The 15,070-nt window shown below is 30.6% G+C and overlaps 1 protein-coding gene across 1 annotated transcript; it reads left to right on the top strand.

Annotated features, from left to right (window-relative positions):
• The first annotated feature begins 4,995 nt into the window (after nt 1–4,995).
• LOC21397367 (probable WRKY transcription factor 27) lies at nt 4,996–6,709 on the top strand. Its single transcript, XM_010107428.2, has 3 exons — nt 4,996–5,678; nt 5,792–5,905; nt 6,027–6,709. The coding sequence occupies exons 1-3, from the start codon at nt 4,996–4,998 to the stop codon at nt 6,517–6,519; spliced, it is 1,290 nt and encodes a 429-aa protein (XP_010105730.1). The 3' UTR covers nt 6,520–6,709.
• Nucleotides 6,710–15,070: the final 8,361 nt, after the last annotated feature.

Here is a 15,070-nt window from a genome sequence, read left to right as displayed (position 1 = left end):
AAAAAAAAAAAAAAAAAAAAAAAAAAAAAAAAAAAAAAAAAAAGAAGTGGTAGTGGGATCTGAATTGCCTCTAGATCACAATCTTTTGCTTTTGCTTGATAGCAAAGGTATCTTCACGACAATCACTAAACATGTTCTCCTGCCAAACTTAATGACTTAACCCCTCCGGTCCTCATCTTCTTTAGGGTCTCCTTTGTCCCTCTCATTCATCTTAGAAGTTGCCAATTCCATGAAGAAACCGTATTCTTCAGAAGATCCCATGATAATGACAATCATATACATCATTCATCTTATCCAACTTTTTTAAGCCTCTGATCCACACCGGATGTGAAGCTAAAGTTGATCCACACCTTTTTCTTTGTCTTGCTTGATTGAATCTTCATTTCCCTGTCAATCTAATCTTATCTAACTTTAAGCGTACACCAAGAGAACACAACCTAGTCCAAACAGTAACCTACTACTATACGGCTTCGTTCATTTCGCGGATTCGAGTTTTCAATTCGAGTTGAGATATGACATTTTCTAAGAGCTTTTCACTGTAGCAAAAAAAGTTAGATGTGACATTTTCTGAGAGCTTTTTACTGTAGAAACCTAAAACTGAAAACTCGAATCGGTGAAATGAACGATGCCTACATAATTCATAATTGGATTTTCTTAGAACGGTATTTATTATACAAATTTGTTAGTTCAAAATATAGTCCTGCTCATCCTACTTTGAAAATCCCACATACGGTACATTGAAAAAATTTAAATAAAACCTTTTTTTTCTTTATAAATGAGAAAAATGGACATTATCAGAGTCTATTAATTTTTTTTTCCTTTTTTTTTCCTCTTTTTTTCTCTGAGTTGTAACAAAATGAAACACATGAATACATTCTACATTTATTAAAATGCATATGTATATATGGAAATATTTTATTAATTTAGTATGTAGTTTAAGATTAATTATATGACATCAAAGCCGTTTTTCTCTCGTGGTTTCGGTTGGAAATTTTTTGCAAGCATAGAGAGAGAGGTTCACACTTTATGCTTGACATATAAAATGATATAAAAATTTGTACATTTTTTTTTTCTTTTTTGAAATCGAAAATTTTGTACATCTTTGTTCATGTTATATTTATTTATTTTAATTAAAGCCTAATTGTTCCTTAGGCTTTTACAATCAATCACCCAGTTGCCAACTACAATATGAGTGAGGCAACTAAATGTAAGTACGCTAATTATTTAAAGCAATAATTTAAATAAAGTACCTTAAGAAATATTTGCCGATATATAATTATGTTTTTTAAACCCCAAAACAAAAGGCAGGCTAAAGAATAGAACATCATGTACGAAGATCTCCTTCGTTTCTAGAAGCATAATTATTCTATTATTGTTTCTCTTGTTCCTTTTTTTTTTTTTTTGTAATCATAATATTGTTATTATGATAATATTATTCTCTTATTGCTTACTCTTTTTAGTCTGCTTTTGTTACCAAACAAAAACACTTTTAGAGCACTTTTTTCCTTCTTCAATCTTACTATTATCTCCTGGGTAACATAAGTCAATTATTTGCTTATACTACTAATTATAAAGTCAAGTTAATTAGTAAGAAATGTCAATTGGTGCATCTTTGGTGACCCCCATTATTGCATCTACCCTTTTCTACTTTTTTTTTTAAATTGCACTACGAATATTATTGTGTTACTTTTGCTCACAGTAAAATCCTTTAGACAAAGTAATTTTAAATCCCTAAGTGCAACTAAAGAATCAGAAAATAAACTATATATATGTGTTTATGAACACCAAAACTCAAAATGGGAGAATAAACTTTACTAGATTATGCGTATTAAGTGCTCATTAGGAACGAGTGTGTTAACGAATTTAAGTTGAATGTTTTATAATTGATCAGTCTTTGTCAATCAAACAGGTATTAGCAAAAGAAACTTATGAGACGTTTGGTTCATGAATTAGAATCATATGATTAGAATAATTTTTGATTTACGTGTATTTTTTGTGAGATAAAATACTGTAACGAATCATGAACCATGATTCAAATCTCCAACCAAACATCCCCTTAATCAGCAAAACAAACTCATTTAAGTCTACAAAATCCATGAAAATATGTGCTTCCACTTGCAAATATGGTATGTTAATTTATTATTCAGATTAAACTATGTGTTACTTTTAACATTATCAAACTCTGTTTGTTATGTTCTAGCCAATGATTATATGAAAAAAAAAAAATGTCATGCAACCACCTGGATTGTCATGGCATGCAGTTGTTATTTAATTTAGAATTTATTATGAAAAATTCTAAAAAGTGTATTTGAATTATAATTTAAGTTTTGATTTAAATTTTTTGTGAGAGTTATTAACAAGAATTTTTTTTATTTAAATTCTTTATGAGATAAAATATTCTAATAGAATCATGAATTGAGTTTTGAGTATATGTATCAAATAATCCCGCACAAACTCTCTTAATTTTATGTATTTTAATGAGATTCTGAGAAATTTTAAAATATAGAAACGTGCATGGTCTGTATGAGAAGCCGATTTTTTTTTTTTTTTTTTTTTTTGCGCTTTTTACCATTGCTGATCCCGCAGGCACTGGATCTTTCCTGGGCTACCGACTTAACATACTTTTCACTCAAAAAATGCAGTAGCACCAACAACCAAATCAGTCACCGTTAAAAATGCAAAAAGATTCGGACATCAATGAAAAGAAAGCAACTTTTGAAGAGCAAACAACGGCTCCAGATTCATCACCTTCCTTCCATCACCGCATCAGCAAAATTGAAACCGACAAGTACTTGAAATCACCATAGGTAAATGTACAGAACAAATCAAACGGAAGGACGTTTTTCCTTTTTCCCTTTCTGTCCCTCTCTCGGAGTGACATGGAACCCGCCAAATCAGTTACGTCTCGTTTATTTTATCGATTCGAGTTTTGTTATAATAAAAATTTTTTTAAAATAATTATATTTAATTTTTTTTATTACAGTAAAAAATTTTCACATAAAATCACATATCAATTCAAATTAAAAACTCAAATCAGTGAATTAAACGGATCTTAAATCCTAATTGTGGGGCCCACTTTTCTCAACGGTTACGATTGGTTCGAGCCCATCTCCACGTGGTACAACTTCTGGAAGCCCCGAGCCTTCCCACTGCAGAGTGCCACAGAAGTGCTTTTGCATTTAATTTCCATTTCTATTTCTCTTTTCTTTTTTTCTTTTTTTCTTTTTTTTTTTCTCTCTTTTACTTTTCGTTTTCCTTTGTTTGTTTGGTTGGTTATGTATGGCGAATTGGCATTGAATTCCAGAGAAAAGAGAAAATAATGCGTTTTTTGGGAGGGAGAGATTGCCAGTTTGGGGTCTTCGTATGGATCTTTTGTGGGGCCCATCTTAAGTTGTACTCTACGCTCAAAGCGCGTACGGTTTAGACGGTGACTTCCGCGTACTCCCATGTTCAGCCGCAGAGAGGCGCGTCCTTCACACACGACTTAATTTATGCCCCTTAAATTAGTATTACAGTATTAAATAAACTTAAGCTACTTATACCATCAAAAAAAAAAAAAAAAAAACTTAGGCTACTTCTTTTTCAAGCAAATAATGTCAATATATAGGAAAACACAGTTCATTCTTATCAAAAATAAAAAATAAAAAAAAAAGTTCAAAATAATCTAGTATTGTTTTTATATTGTCGTTTTAAACATTTTCATACTATTCATGTAACAAACTTACATGTATGCTACAAGATAAACTCTATTTAATAAGCAATATGTCGCTTTATTTAGCTAAAAAAAAGAAAATGTAGTAAACAATATATTTATAAAATTAAATTAAGTAAAAAATAAATTTTATAATTATTTGAAGTAAATAAGAGTTTACTGCGTAATTGTTTCATCGTAGATGAGTAAAAAGATTTTTTTTCACGAAAATTAAATAAAGATTTTTTATCCGTTATAAATGACACATGATTTATTTTAAATAGTTTTAAATTTTATTATTCATTTAATTTAGTTTTAAAAATCTATTATTTAGTATAATTTCTCAAAAAAAAAAAGTATAAAAACACTTCTTTTAGAGAAGTGATAAGACACTTCATTATATGCTAATGGTAGAGTACAATTGGATTTATACATTGGCAAGAGATAATTTGTCTTTAAGCGACTAATTCTAAGATTAGGCCCCACCGGCGGAGATGGTTGTTGGAAACACTTTGGAAGGGAATGTAGGCCACTAGTCAGACATGTTGTGCAAATGCAACCCGATGGCCGCGGGTGGTGCTTTTCACGATTACACAAATAGCGTGGCCCAACTCTCCACTTTAGTGAAGATTCCACGTAGGCGCCCAGTGACCAATCAGATTGCGAGTACTGGTCGGGTACACTCATGCATGTACGCCATCTTTACAAGAGTTTGACAATTTCAAAAAGTCAACCCAAAAGGCAAAAGGCTGAAAGGTGGGTAAAGGTTCTTCCCTTCAGAGGCTCATCACCCTCCAAATCCATGAATACCCAAAGAAAACCATAAATGATAAAACCACCCTTTCTCCTTTTTTCTTAATTTCTTTTCTTTTTCTATTTTGCAATAACACCCTTTCTCTTTAAAAGTACAAATACCCATTACTTTTTTTTAAAATTTTTTTTTCTCTTCCCCTTTTCTTAAAATAAAAAGAAACATGGTCTTGTTTCACTATAAATAATTAATAATTTACCAAGTCAGTGCTCCACCATTTCCTCTCACCACAATCTCTCTCTCTCTCTCTCTCTATTTCTTTCTCGTCTCTGTGATTTAACTCACACCCAAAAGTCAGCGCCGTCCTTTGTTTCATCCTTTCTCTCTTCTCTTCCCCTTATCGTTGCTTAACCCAGCTGCCTTATTCAATCGCCAAAAAGCAGTACCTTTAAAATAAAAAAAGATCATAGGAATTGTGGTGCTGGCGAGACTTTCAAGGCAAAAATTAAAAAACCGAAAACTGAAACCCCCTCCCCCAGAAAAACGGCTGAAAATGGCAGACGACTGGGATCTCTATGCCGTGGTTCGGAGCTGCAAATCATCAGCCACCACGGCATCTTCCATGGTGAGTACTGCTAAAACGACGTCGTCGGAGGAGGAAGAAAGTAGTAGTAATAGTACTAATACTACCCTCTCTTGGTTGGCCTCTTTGACATTCGAGGAGGAAAACGACCCGTTTTCCTTTCCCAAGCTGGGTGAGCCCAGAAACAATGCTTTCCAAGAATTGCAGCAATTCTTCTTCAAACCGGCCTGCTTTTTCCCCAACCCCACCACCACCACTACTAGCCGTGATATTATTCCAAATTCCTCCATTAATCCCAATCTTGGAGGATCTAGTGGCCAACAACAACATCATCATCATCATCATCATCATCGTGAGCAGCAATACAAGCATCTAATGCCTCAGAACGGCGTCGTTGGGACTGCTCAATTGGTCTCACCCCAATCTGGCTTTGGGGGTAATTTCCATGTTGACCAACAACGCCAACCACAAGTGCAGCAGCAGCAACAACAACAACAACAACAACAGAAAGAGCAGAATAATCAGCTACTACTACCGCAACAGGTTCATCAGGCCGGATTTCATGCTTCTAATGGCACTTTCGCTCCCACCACTCTACCTTTACAAATGCCATTACCGCCCAACCTTCCAACAAACCCCAGATCAAGAAAAAGGTTTTATTTTTATGTATATATTTTTTAATTAAATCTGACCATTATTTCGTTTGCATGGTAAAAGAAAGGAAATTAAATTGACCATGTTTCCCTTTTGCTTGATCTTTTTACAGGAAGAATCAGCTGAAGAAACAAGTGTGTCAAGTAACTGCCGAGAATCTTAACTCTGACTTATGGGCTTGGCGCAAATACGGCCAAAAACCAATTAAAGGCTCTCCATACCCAAGGTATCATATATATTAACTCACCTAAAACTGCACAATATTATATAACCTTCTCTTTCTTCTGGTTGATTATATTTTCTTTCCTTTTTTGTTTTTTGGTTGTTGTCGTTTTTTCCGTACGAAGGAACTATTACCGATGCAGCAGCTCAAAGGGGTGTGCGGCGAGGAAGCAAGTGGAGCGTAGCAACGTGGATCCTGACCTCTTCATCGTCACCTACACAGGCGAACATACTCACCCCCGTCCGGCTCACCGGAACTCCCTCGCCGGAAGCACCAGAGCCAAGACCACCACCGCCACCGCCACAACTACGGCGGCGGTTAGTTCGTGCTCGTCTCCGCAGTCCGGTGCGAGCCAATCCCCAACGACGCCGCTTTCGACGGCGCAGATTGCGGACGAGGAGGCGGTGTCGGTGGCGGTAAAGCGGGATGCGGAGGAGGAGGAGGAGGATAATGAGAAGATCGGCGACGGCGGAGAAGAGTGCTTGGTGGAGGGCGAGGAGGAAGATATTGACGATGAGAATATTCTGATTCCTAACAACAATATTATGGGATTGACGGATGATTTTTTCTATGGTTTTCAGCAGCTCGGTTATAGCCCTCCCGGTGCTGCATGCTGATCGTCGAGAAGTAGGTGTGCCGTCGCCGGAGCCGCCGTAGCGGTGGCTGTTAGCTAGTTGGTGAGCCGGCATAGGGTTTTTCATTTTGTTTATTAAAAGAAAAGGGGAAAAAAAAAAAGAATTGAAGAAAGAGAGCTGAGAGATTCTAAGATTGTATAGAAAGATATAGAAGGAACCTTTTTACTCTCCACCCACAATCCATATAGGTTCGTTTTAAATTCTAGGAAATGCAATACAATATGTTTTTTCAATTCTTTTTTTTTTTTAATTTTAAGAATTTATTTCTTTATTTTTATGTTTAATTTTGAGTGAAAGGATAATTGGTGTTTATATCTCTTTTCCATTTTCATGGGGATGATGAAATGTTGCTCTCATGGTGACTCCATCATGGAATGGAACAGTCAATGTTTGACCGTCCCTTTTTACTTATCACCAAATAGAGTAATTCTAAAACTAAGTCCTTTTTTTTCCTGCGGAATTTAGGAAAAACTTACCATACATGACGTGACGGGGTAAAATGTAATATGGTATTTGCATAATATTTTTTTTTTTAGAACTTTGGTTATAATTTTATAATATGTTATAAGATGCCACGTATTTAGCATTAACAAAACCGTATTTTTGTTTGTTTCCCCCACATGGAACAGTTTTTTGCGTCATCACCCATGATGCCAAATGACTAATATTATTGTGTTTTTTTTTTTTTTTTGTGGGGGTGACTGTTTTATAGCTTAATCAAACATAATAATAATAATAATACAATCATAAAAGGACAAATTCAGCAAAAAAGACAAAATATGCTTCACATAAGCGATGGAATTCTCTGGTTTTTTTTTTAATTTTTTTTTAAAGAATTCTATGGTTTTCTTTAACTATAATTGGATAATTAGTTCGCGCTCAACGCAAGAGAGTGGCCTGCTTGATCATATATAATGGAGAGAATCCTACGTGGATGATGTGTGACGGCTCTTATGTTCAAAGGTTTGACTTTTTTATGCTGGCCCAAAAAATATTTGTTTTCATTTTTAAAAAAAAGATAATTTTATGTTATTATTTGATATAAAAAATACAGTCCTGTTAAGATGCTATAGTTATGGATCGTTTGATATTCATCAGTTTTTTTAATTGTCGTATGTAATTAAAGATAGTAATTGAGTCGAACCGTCTATGAAGTACGACAACTTGCCACAAGAATTTGCGGTTAGAGTATGATTCAACATGAGATTGTTTTGGACCATGCTGAGCGTGATACTAAGGCCTAGTTCGCTTTACAGATTTGAGTTTTCAATTCGAATTAAAATGTGACATTTTTTAAAAGTTTTTAACTGTAGCAGAAAAAGTTAGATGTGACATTTTTTAAGAACTTTTAACTATGAAACCTAAAATTGAAAACTCGAATCGGTAAAATAAAGAAGCCTAAATGGCAGGTCGGGATTAGGCACGAGGAGTGAATTAGATGATTACTAATTTTAGAGCATTGATATTCGAATAGAACACTAATGTGGTGCGTTTTAAGCCTAATATTTACATTAAAGTCGTTCTAGTGAACAACTAGTTTTTAAAATTGGTACTTGGGGTGAACAAAAAAGCGCGACAACCCGACGAACCCGATTAACCCATATAATTCAACCCATTATAACTCAAACCTGACCAATCTGATTAAGAGATCAACCCAATTCGATCATTAATTAAGTGGGTTTGGGTTGAGTTTTTCTTAACCCAACTTAACCCGAACCCATCCAAATTATTTATATATATAATTAAATATTTTCCTACCTCATAATATATTATATTTATTTTATATTTTACATGATTTACTTAACACCCTATTATGTTTTATGTTATATCAATTTTTATATTTGTTTTTTTATTGGTTTATAACTTATATATTTAAATTTGTTATATATATATTTTATTTTCATATTGATTTATAACTTATCAATTATTTTGGAGTGTTATAACACTAATATTATGATGAAAGTTAACTTTATTTTTATATATTTCTTATTTTGAGTTAAATGATTAGCATTATTTTATTGTCATTTTTTATTTTTTATTATGTTCAACCCGATCAACTTACCTAACTCACGATGATAGTATACATTTTGTATTTTTTTTTCTTTAAAAATAGTATTTGTAGATGCCATACACATCCTTTTATTTCATTTCAATGTAAATGAATTTTCTACTTAATATGCACTCTATCATAAAATAATTAAATTTCAACTTAATGTTAATGGGCTCGATGAACTTGTTATGACACATGATATAAGCATGAGTCCAAACTCGAGCTATGTTTGGTCGGCCGCACTTAAGATTGTGAGTCAAGTGGCACTAGTAAAAGAAAAACACAATTTATTTAACATTTTTTTTTAATCTAATATGATTGCAATGTAAAAATTAAAATTTTATTTTAAAAAATTTTTAAACATTATTTAATTCTTTAACTTAAATTAATATGTGAATTTATATAAAAATTTTTAATTATAATAAATTTAAAATTTAAATCGATAAAACATTCTACCATAAAAATTTTCAATTAAGAGAAAATAGGAGAGAAGTGTGTTGTATTTTGGGACAATCAAGTGGGTTGATGACAGTTGTCGGCTCCATGCTAGGGAGGAAGCTTTTCAGAGAGAGAGAGAGTTGACCGGCTCCGCTTCAGTCGCCTTTCTCACGAGACAAACACAAGATCCTCTTTTGTCTTTTTATTTTTATATTTTATTTTATTTTTATCGGATAAATATCTTTTTTTTTTTCTTTTCCCTCTTAATATAACACATATCCTTTTTTTATATGTTCATATTGTGGCTCACGCTAGGAGACTTGCGCGGCTCGTGGTTTCTAAGGTCAAATGTTTTTTATTCTTTTTTTGCTAAAGAAAAATGTTTTTTTTATTCTTAGATGTAAGAGTTGGTCAAATATATTTTATTCCAACTAATTAATAGATAAAAGCTTTGTCATAAACTATCTCTTCCGGACGAGGAAAATTATAAGTTATTAGTGTTAGTTGTTATTTGGACAATCTATAAATAATGGGCATTCATAAGTGCGGGTAATCCAACAATAATATCCAAAGCATTAGATTATTAATGCAATTATGCAAGTTGGTAGATTATCTAATCTTTTATTGAAGGCAAATTACATTATGAGGAATGATGACTAATATATCTCTAAACCAACCTCAAACAACATCTTTAGCAAAAACAAAAACAAAACAAAAGAGAAAAAAACAAATCTCAAAAGGTCATCTTGTGTTAATTAAAAGGGATAAAGATTCTTTTATAGTTATTGTTTTATTTTGTTTTATGAAAAATATAATTAAAATTACATCAGATTAAAAAAATATACAGAATAAATAATTTTTAACATAAATCTCACGGTTGAAAATAAAATTTTTTTAATAGATTATTTTTTCAGAATCTAAAAAAAAAAAAAAAAAAAAAAACCCCTTTTTTTTTTTTTAATTTTGAAAAAAAAATTTTTTTAAAAAATTTTTTTTTCAAAATTAAAAAAAAAAAAAAAAACCCCTTTTTTTTTTTTTAATTTTGAAAAAAAAATTTTTTTAAAAAATTTTTTTTTCAAAATTAAAAAAAAAAAAAAAAACCCCTTTTTTTTTTTTTAATTTTGAAAAAAAAATTTTTTTAATAGATTATTTTTTCAGAATCTAAAAAAAAAAAAAAAAAAAAAAACTCCATTATTTTATTTTAGATTCTAGAAAAAGTACTGACATTGTGCTCCAAAATGGTTATTTTAAACAGAATGGTTTGATTGCCCTACTTTTTAGGCGGAAAATGTTCATGGATTGGCTAAAAGTTATAAGTAAAAGAATTCCCATGTGTAATTAATATGTTAGTTTGGTTAGTTGTCTTACAAGCATAACAATTATTGGGCTAACAAGAACAAACATCATTGAGAAGTAATCAGATTTGGGTAGAAAAACTATATATGGACCTATCAATTGATTATCAATTAGCAAATAACAGTCGGGGAAAAAAAGAACATTAGTACTCATATACATGGTAAAATCAGTGTTCCCTACTTGGAAAACTCATAATTAGCGAACAGAAAAAAATTTATTTTTTACTTTTATTTTTATTTTTCACATCTCATGAGGAAAGAAATACTCTTGCCTTAATTCGATTGGTTCGTGTGTTGACTAAGATGTGCAAAAATCCCATTGAAAACGAATGACTGGAATTCTATTGAAAGCGAGAAATCATGACATTAGAAAAAGGCTTAATTGAAAAAACCGTATGATTTGGAGAATACTATGAACACGTTGAAATTAAATGAGAATGATTCATAAGAGAAAAAAATGAATTTCTCTACATACCAGGTTTGGTTGATTCTGCAATTTCTTGGTGATTTCTCCAGAATCTTACAAAATTGATTCTATCTCTTTTACAACTAGTATAGAAGTCATAAAACTCTCAAGATTTTGATGAAATTTATTTCCATTTTATTATTTTATTTTCGTTTTCTTTCTCATCAATTATACACTTTGACGCGTGTTTTTAATACGTGTTTTGAAAGATATTTAAAAAAATGAGTGAAAATGTTTTAAATTAATTTTCTATTTCAAAAAATTATTATAACTGATTGGCCGTAGTCTAATCGAAATCGATGAATGTCATTGATATCCAATCATTATCTCCTCACGGCATTTACTAATGCTCATTTAATACATTACTCTAAAGAAAAATATTTTCTAAAAAAAAAGCTTTACACAAAATGAGTAATATTGAGCCGAACGTTAGGTTGGAGGATTCAAATCATGTGATTCGAATTATTTTTGATTTACGTAAATTTTTTATGAGAGAAAATACTATAGTGAATCACGAATTATGATTCGAATCAGGGAACGAATCCCTCTACCAAACATCCTCACACCAATTGATATGACATTTAATCTCTAAACAATTACACTGGATATTAGTTTGTGGAATTAACTCTCATGCCCCTTTTTATGCTCTTCTAATAATATAATATTAGTCAATTGAAATTTCATATCACATCAATTGAGAGATCATGATAGTTTATTAATATGACACGATCTTATTGAGAGACACAAAAAATGACAAAAATAAGAGGATTTATGAGCTCAATCTCTAGTTTGTAATTAAAAAATTATCACATCATACGACACGAAAAATCTAATACGTGCAAAGGTTCATATCCTCAATTAGCCATATAACGTAAAGAAAAAAAAAAAAAAAAAAAACGTTATACGGTTGATTTTATTTGTGCATGCTTGGGCTATGCTAGGATTATAACACTGGACTTTACAAAAGGCAAAATTCGTTTATCAAAAGAAAAAAAGAAGTGCACTTTAGTCTCAATTGGAGATAGTTCCCTCAATGATTAATGACATAGCTCAGTCTAATACAACCATCCATATGAAAGTGTCAGAGAGAAAGAGAAAAAAATTAAATAAAAAAAAGACACATAAAATTGCACAATGAGAGATCATGATAGTTTATTAATATGACACGATCTTATTGAGAGACACAAAAAATGACAAAAATAAGAGGATTTATGAGCTCAATCTCTAGTTTGTAATTAAAAAATTATCACATCATACGACACGAAAAATCTAATACGTGCAAAGGTTCATATCCTCAATTAGCCATATAACGTAAAGAAAAAAAAAAAAAAAAAAACGTTATACGGTTGATTTTATTTGTGCATGCTTGGGCTATGCTAGGATTATAACACTGGACTTTACAAAAGGCAAAATTCGTTTATCAAAAGAAAAAAAGAAGTGCACTTTAGTCTCAATTGGAGATAGTTCCCTCAATGATTAATGACATAGCTCAGTCTAATACAACCATCCATATGAAAGTGTCAGAGAGAAAGAGAAAAAAATTAAATAAAAAAAAGACACATAAAATTGCACAAGAAAATCATAAATAAAGTTTTAATAATGAATAGTACGAGAAAATAGTTTTTTTTTTTTCTTTACAGTGTATAAAGGAAACTGTTGTTGCTCAGTTCAGGAATGCAAGTTGGGCAATGTGGACAGCAGCAGCGCAGCTTTACATACGGACACTAGCTTTATCCATCTTCTTTTGATCTTCCAAGTTTCGAGTGTGAATCAAATACTTCTCAAGGCCAAATTATGGTAGTTATCTGTGAAATACGTTGGTCTCCTTTTTTTTTTTTTTTTTTATTGATTCAAGTTTAAAGTTTGAGTTTTATTACAGTAAAAAACTCTCAAAAATAATTACATTTAATTTTTTTATTATAATAAAAAACTCTCACATAAAATTACATATCAATTCGAATTAAAATTTTGAATCAACAAATTAAACGGACTCATATATGCCTATTTGAAACTAAATAAAAACGTCTTTTTTATAGCTAAAGAATAACGTTATATGCTATTTGGGTTTTATATGTTTTTTTTTAGAATTGTATATATGTGAGAGAAAAATATCATAATAAAAAAGTTAAGTTTGAATTTTTGTAAGACTATAATAATAGAATTTGTGTTGTGAAAGAACAAGACTGATTGGTTTCAACTATATCAATGATTAATGATTTCAACTAAGAAAACGAGACATATTTTGCACGATTGGTTTTATTGAAATTGCTAATTTTGTCTGGATTGTTCCTGCTAGTTGTCAAAGTGCTCTACAAGTGTAATCTGCGAGATTATGTCTCTTATTTCAATAGATATTAGTATATTACCAGTAGTTGCCGATACGGACAGATTAAATTGGTGGATTATCACTAGTAATCTATCAAATTAATCCCCGAAATCAGCATATATCACCAGTGGTCTCCAACGTCGATCATCGGCGCAAGTTGCAAGCGTAATCTAGTAGATTACTATCCTGATCCACTACATTATCTCGTGGAATTGATTATTGATCTAAGATACATAACCGGAAAACAATTGATCAAAGAATATTTGAAAAATAATTGGAATTGAAAAAAACTACAATTTTTTCTCATCAAATCATGTGAAAGAAAAGATGGCAGAGAAGACGTCATAGACGCCAACAGTCATGCCATCGGAACTCATAAAATTAAAGACTTAGGGCATGTTTTTTTGTCTAAAAAATTTAAAAAAATACAACTTGAGTTTTAATTTTATTCAAATTCACGTTATTTTAAGTTTTAATTTTATTCGACTTTACTCAACTTTATTCAAGTTACAACTTCAACTCAAGTTATAACTCAAATTCAACTAAAAAACTACACTCAAATTACACTCTAAAAGAACAGCCCCTTATTTATTTACATTCAAATTGAAAAAAAGTTTAAACTCAAGTTACAATTTTATTCAAATCAAGTTCTTTTATAAAATTTGAGTTTGAACTTGAATTTTAACTTGAACTTGGAGCTAAAATCTGAGTTCAAGTTCTCCCTTCAACTTAAGTTCATAAACTCAAATTAAAGTTAATAAATAATATTTTTTATATTCTTAAAGACGCCATAACTTTTTCGTTTTAATTCTGATTTAGATATTTTTTTATGCGTTCACAATGAAGAGACGAATAAAACCCCACCCATATACCCTATTAAAATTTTCCATCACCATTGAGTTTTTATTAAAATACTATCTAAATATAAATTCAAGTTTTGACCCACCCAAACACAAACTCAAATAGATTCTCAATTCAAAATATAACTCAAAATGTGCACATCCAAATACAAACTCAAATTAGAGTCTCAACTCAAATCATATTCAAATTAAACTCAAATCACACCAACTCAAAAAATGTAAATTAACAACTCCTAAGTTTTCTTTCGTTTGCAGAACTATTACAAAATTTAATTGACACGTATTGTACCATATTACTTCTAGGGGTGGGCGAGACATAATATAATCTTACTAGTTATTTTGAAATATAGCTAGTATTTTATAAATAACAAAAATTAAAATTCTTATAATATTTACTATGTAATTTTATAGCATTAAAATAACTATTATGTGACTAAAGTTTTCACTAATTATGTAATGGGGAATGGAGGTAAATACATTTTTAGATGCATGAATCTAGATTTTACTATTTATTATTTATTAATACTCTTTTGACTCGTGCACTCTTAAAATAAGTTTAGTAATATTCTCTCTGTGTGTAATTTTCACCAAGAAGTTTTTACGTGTTTAGAATATGTTATTAATTAAATAATATTATATATCTATCTATTTTATAGTTATTGAGATAATTCATTCTAAATACACCTTTTTTTTATGTGGGTGGTTATAAATTTATATAACTAACTTTAAAATAATTAATAAATGATAGAAATGTCATTACATATTATTTTATAGACTTATGTGTAAATAATACAACTTATGAGACATTCTTTTTTTCATCTATTACATAATAGACATATACCTAATTAAGGAATGAGTATTCTTTTTTGAAAAAATTACAGATACTACCTCTTTAAATACTTAATTTACTAAAAGTACTTATTTTTTAAAGAACTCTATCACTTAATAAATTTTAGTCTAAAATATAAAAATATATGAATTAATATTTAGAGATAGAAATAAAAGGCTCCATTTCAAGATTATTTTTAAAATTTTCCT

Source organism: Morus notabilis, unplaced genomic scaffold (assembly GCF_000414095.1).
Source record: "Morus notabilis unplaced genomic scaffold, ASM41409v2 Scaffold1094, whole genome shotgun sequence".
Lineage (NCBI taxonomy): Eukaryota > Viridiplantae > Streptophyta > Magnoliopsida > Rosales > Moraceae > Morus > Morus notabilis.
This window is presented reverse-complemented; position numbering and strand designations above follow the sequence as displayed.

Coding starts and splice junctions, on each gene's coding strand:
- LOC21397367 (XM_010107428.2), top strand. CDS start 4,996: ATGGCAGACGACTGGGATCTCTATGCCGTGGTTCGGAGCTGCAAATCA. Junction 5,679..5,791: donor AACCCCAGATCAAGAAAAAG/GTTTTATTTTTA, acceptor ATCTTTTTACAG/GAAGAATCAGCTGAAGAAAC. Junction 5,906..6,026: donor AAAGGCTCTCCATACCCAAG/GTATCATATATA, acceptor TTCCGTACGAAG/GAACTATTACCGATGCAGCA.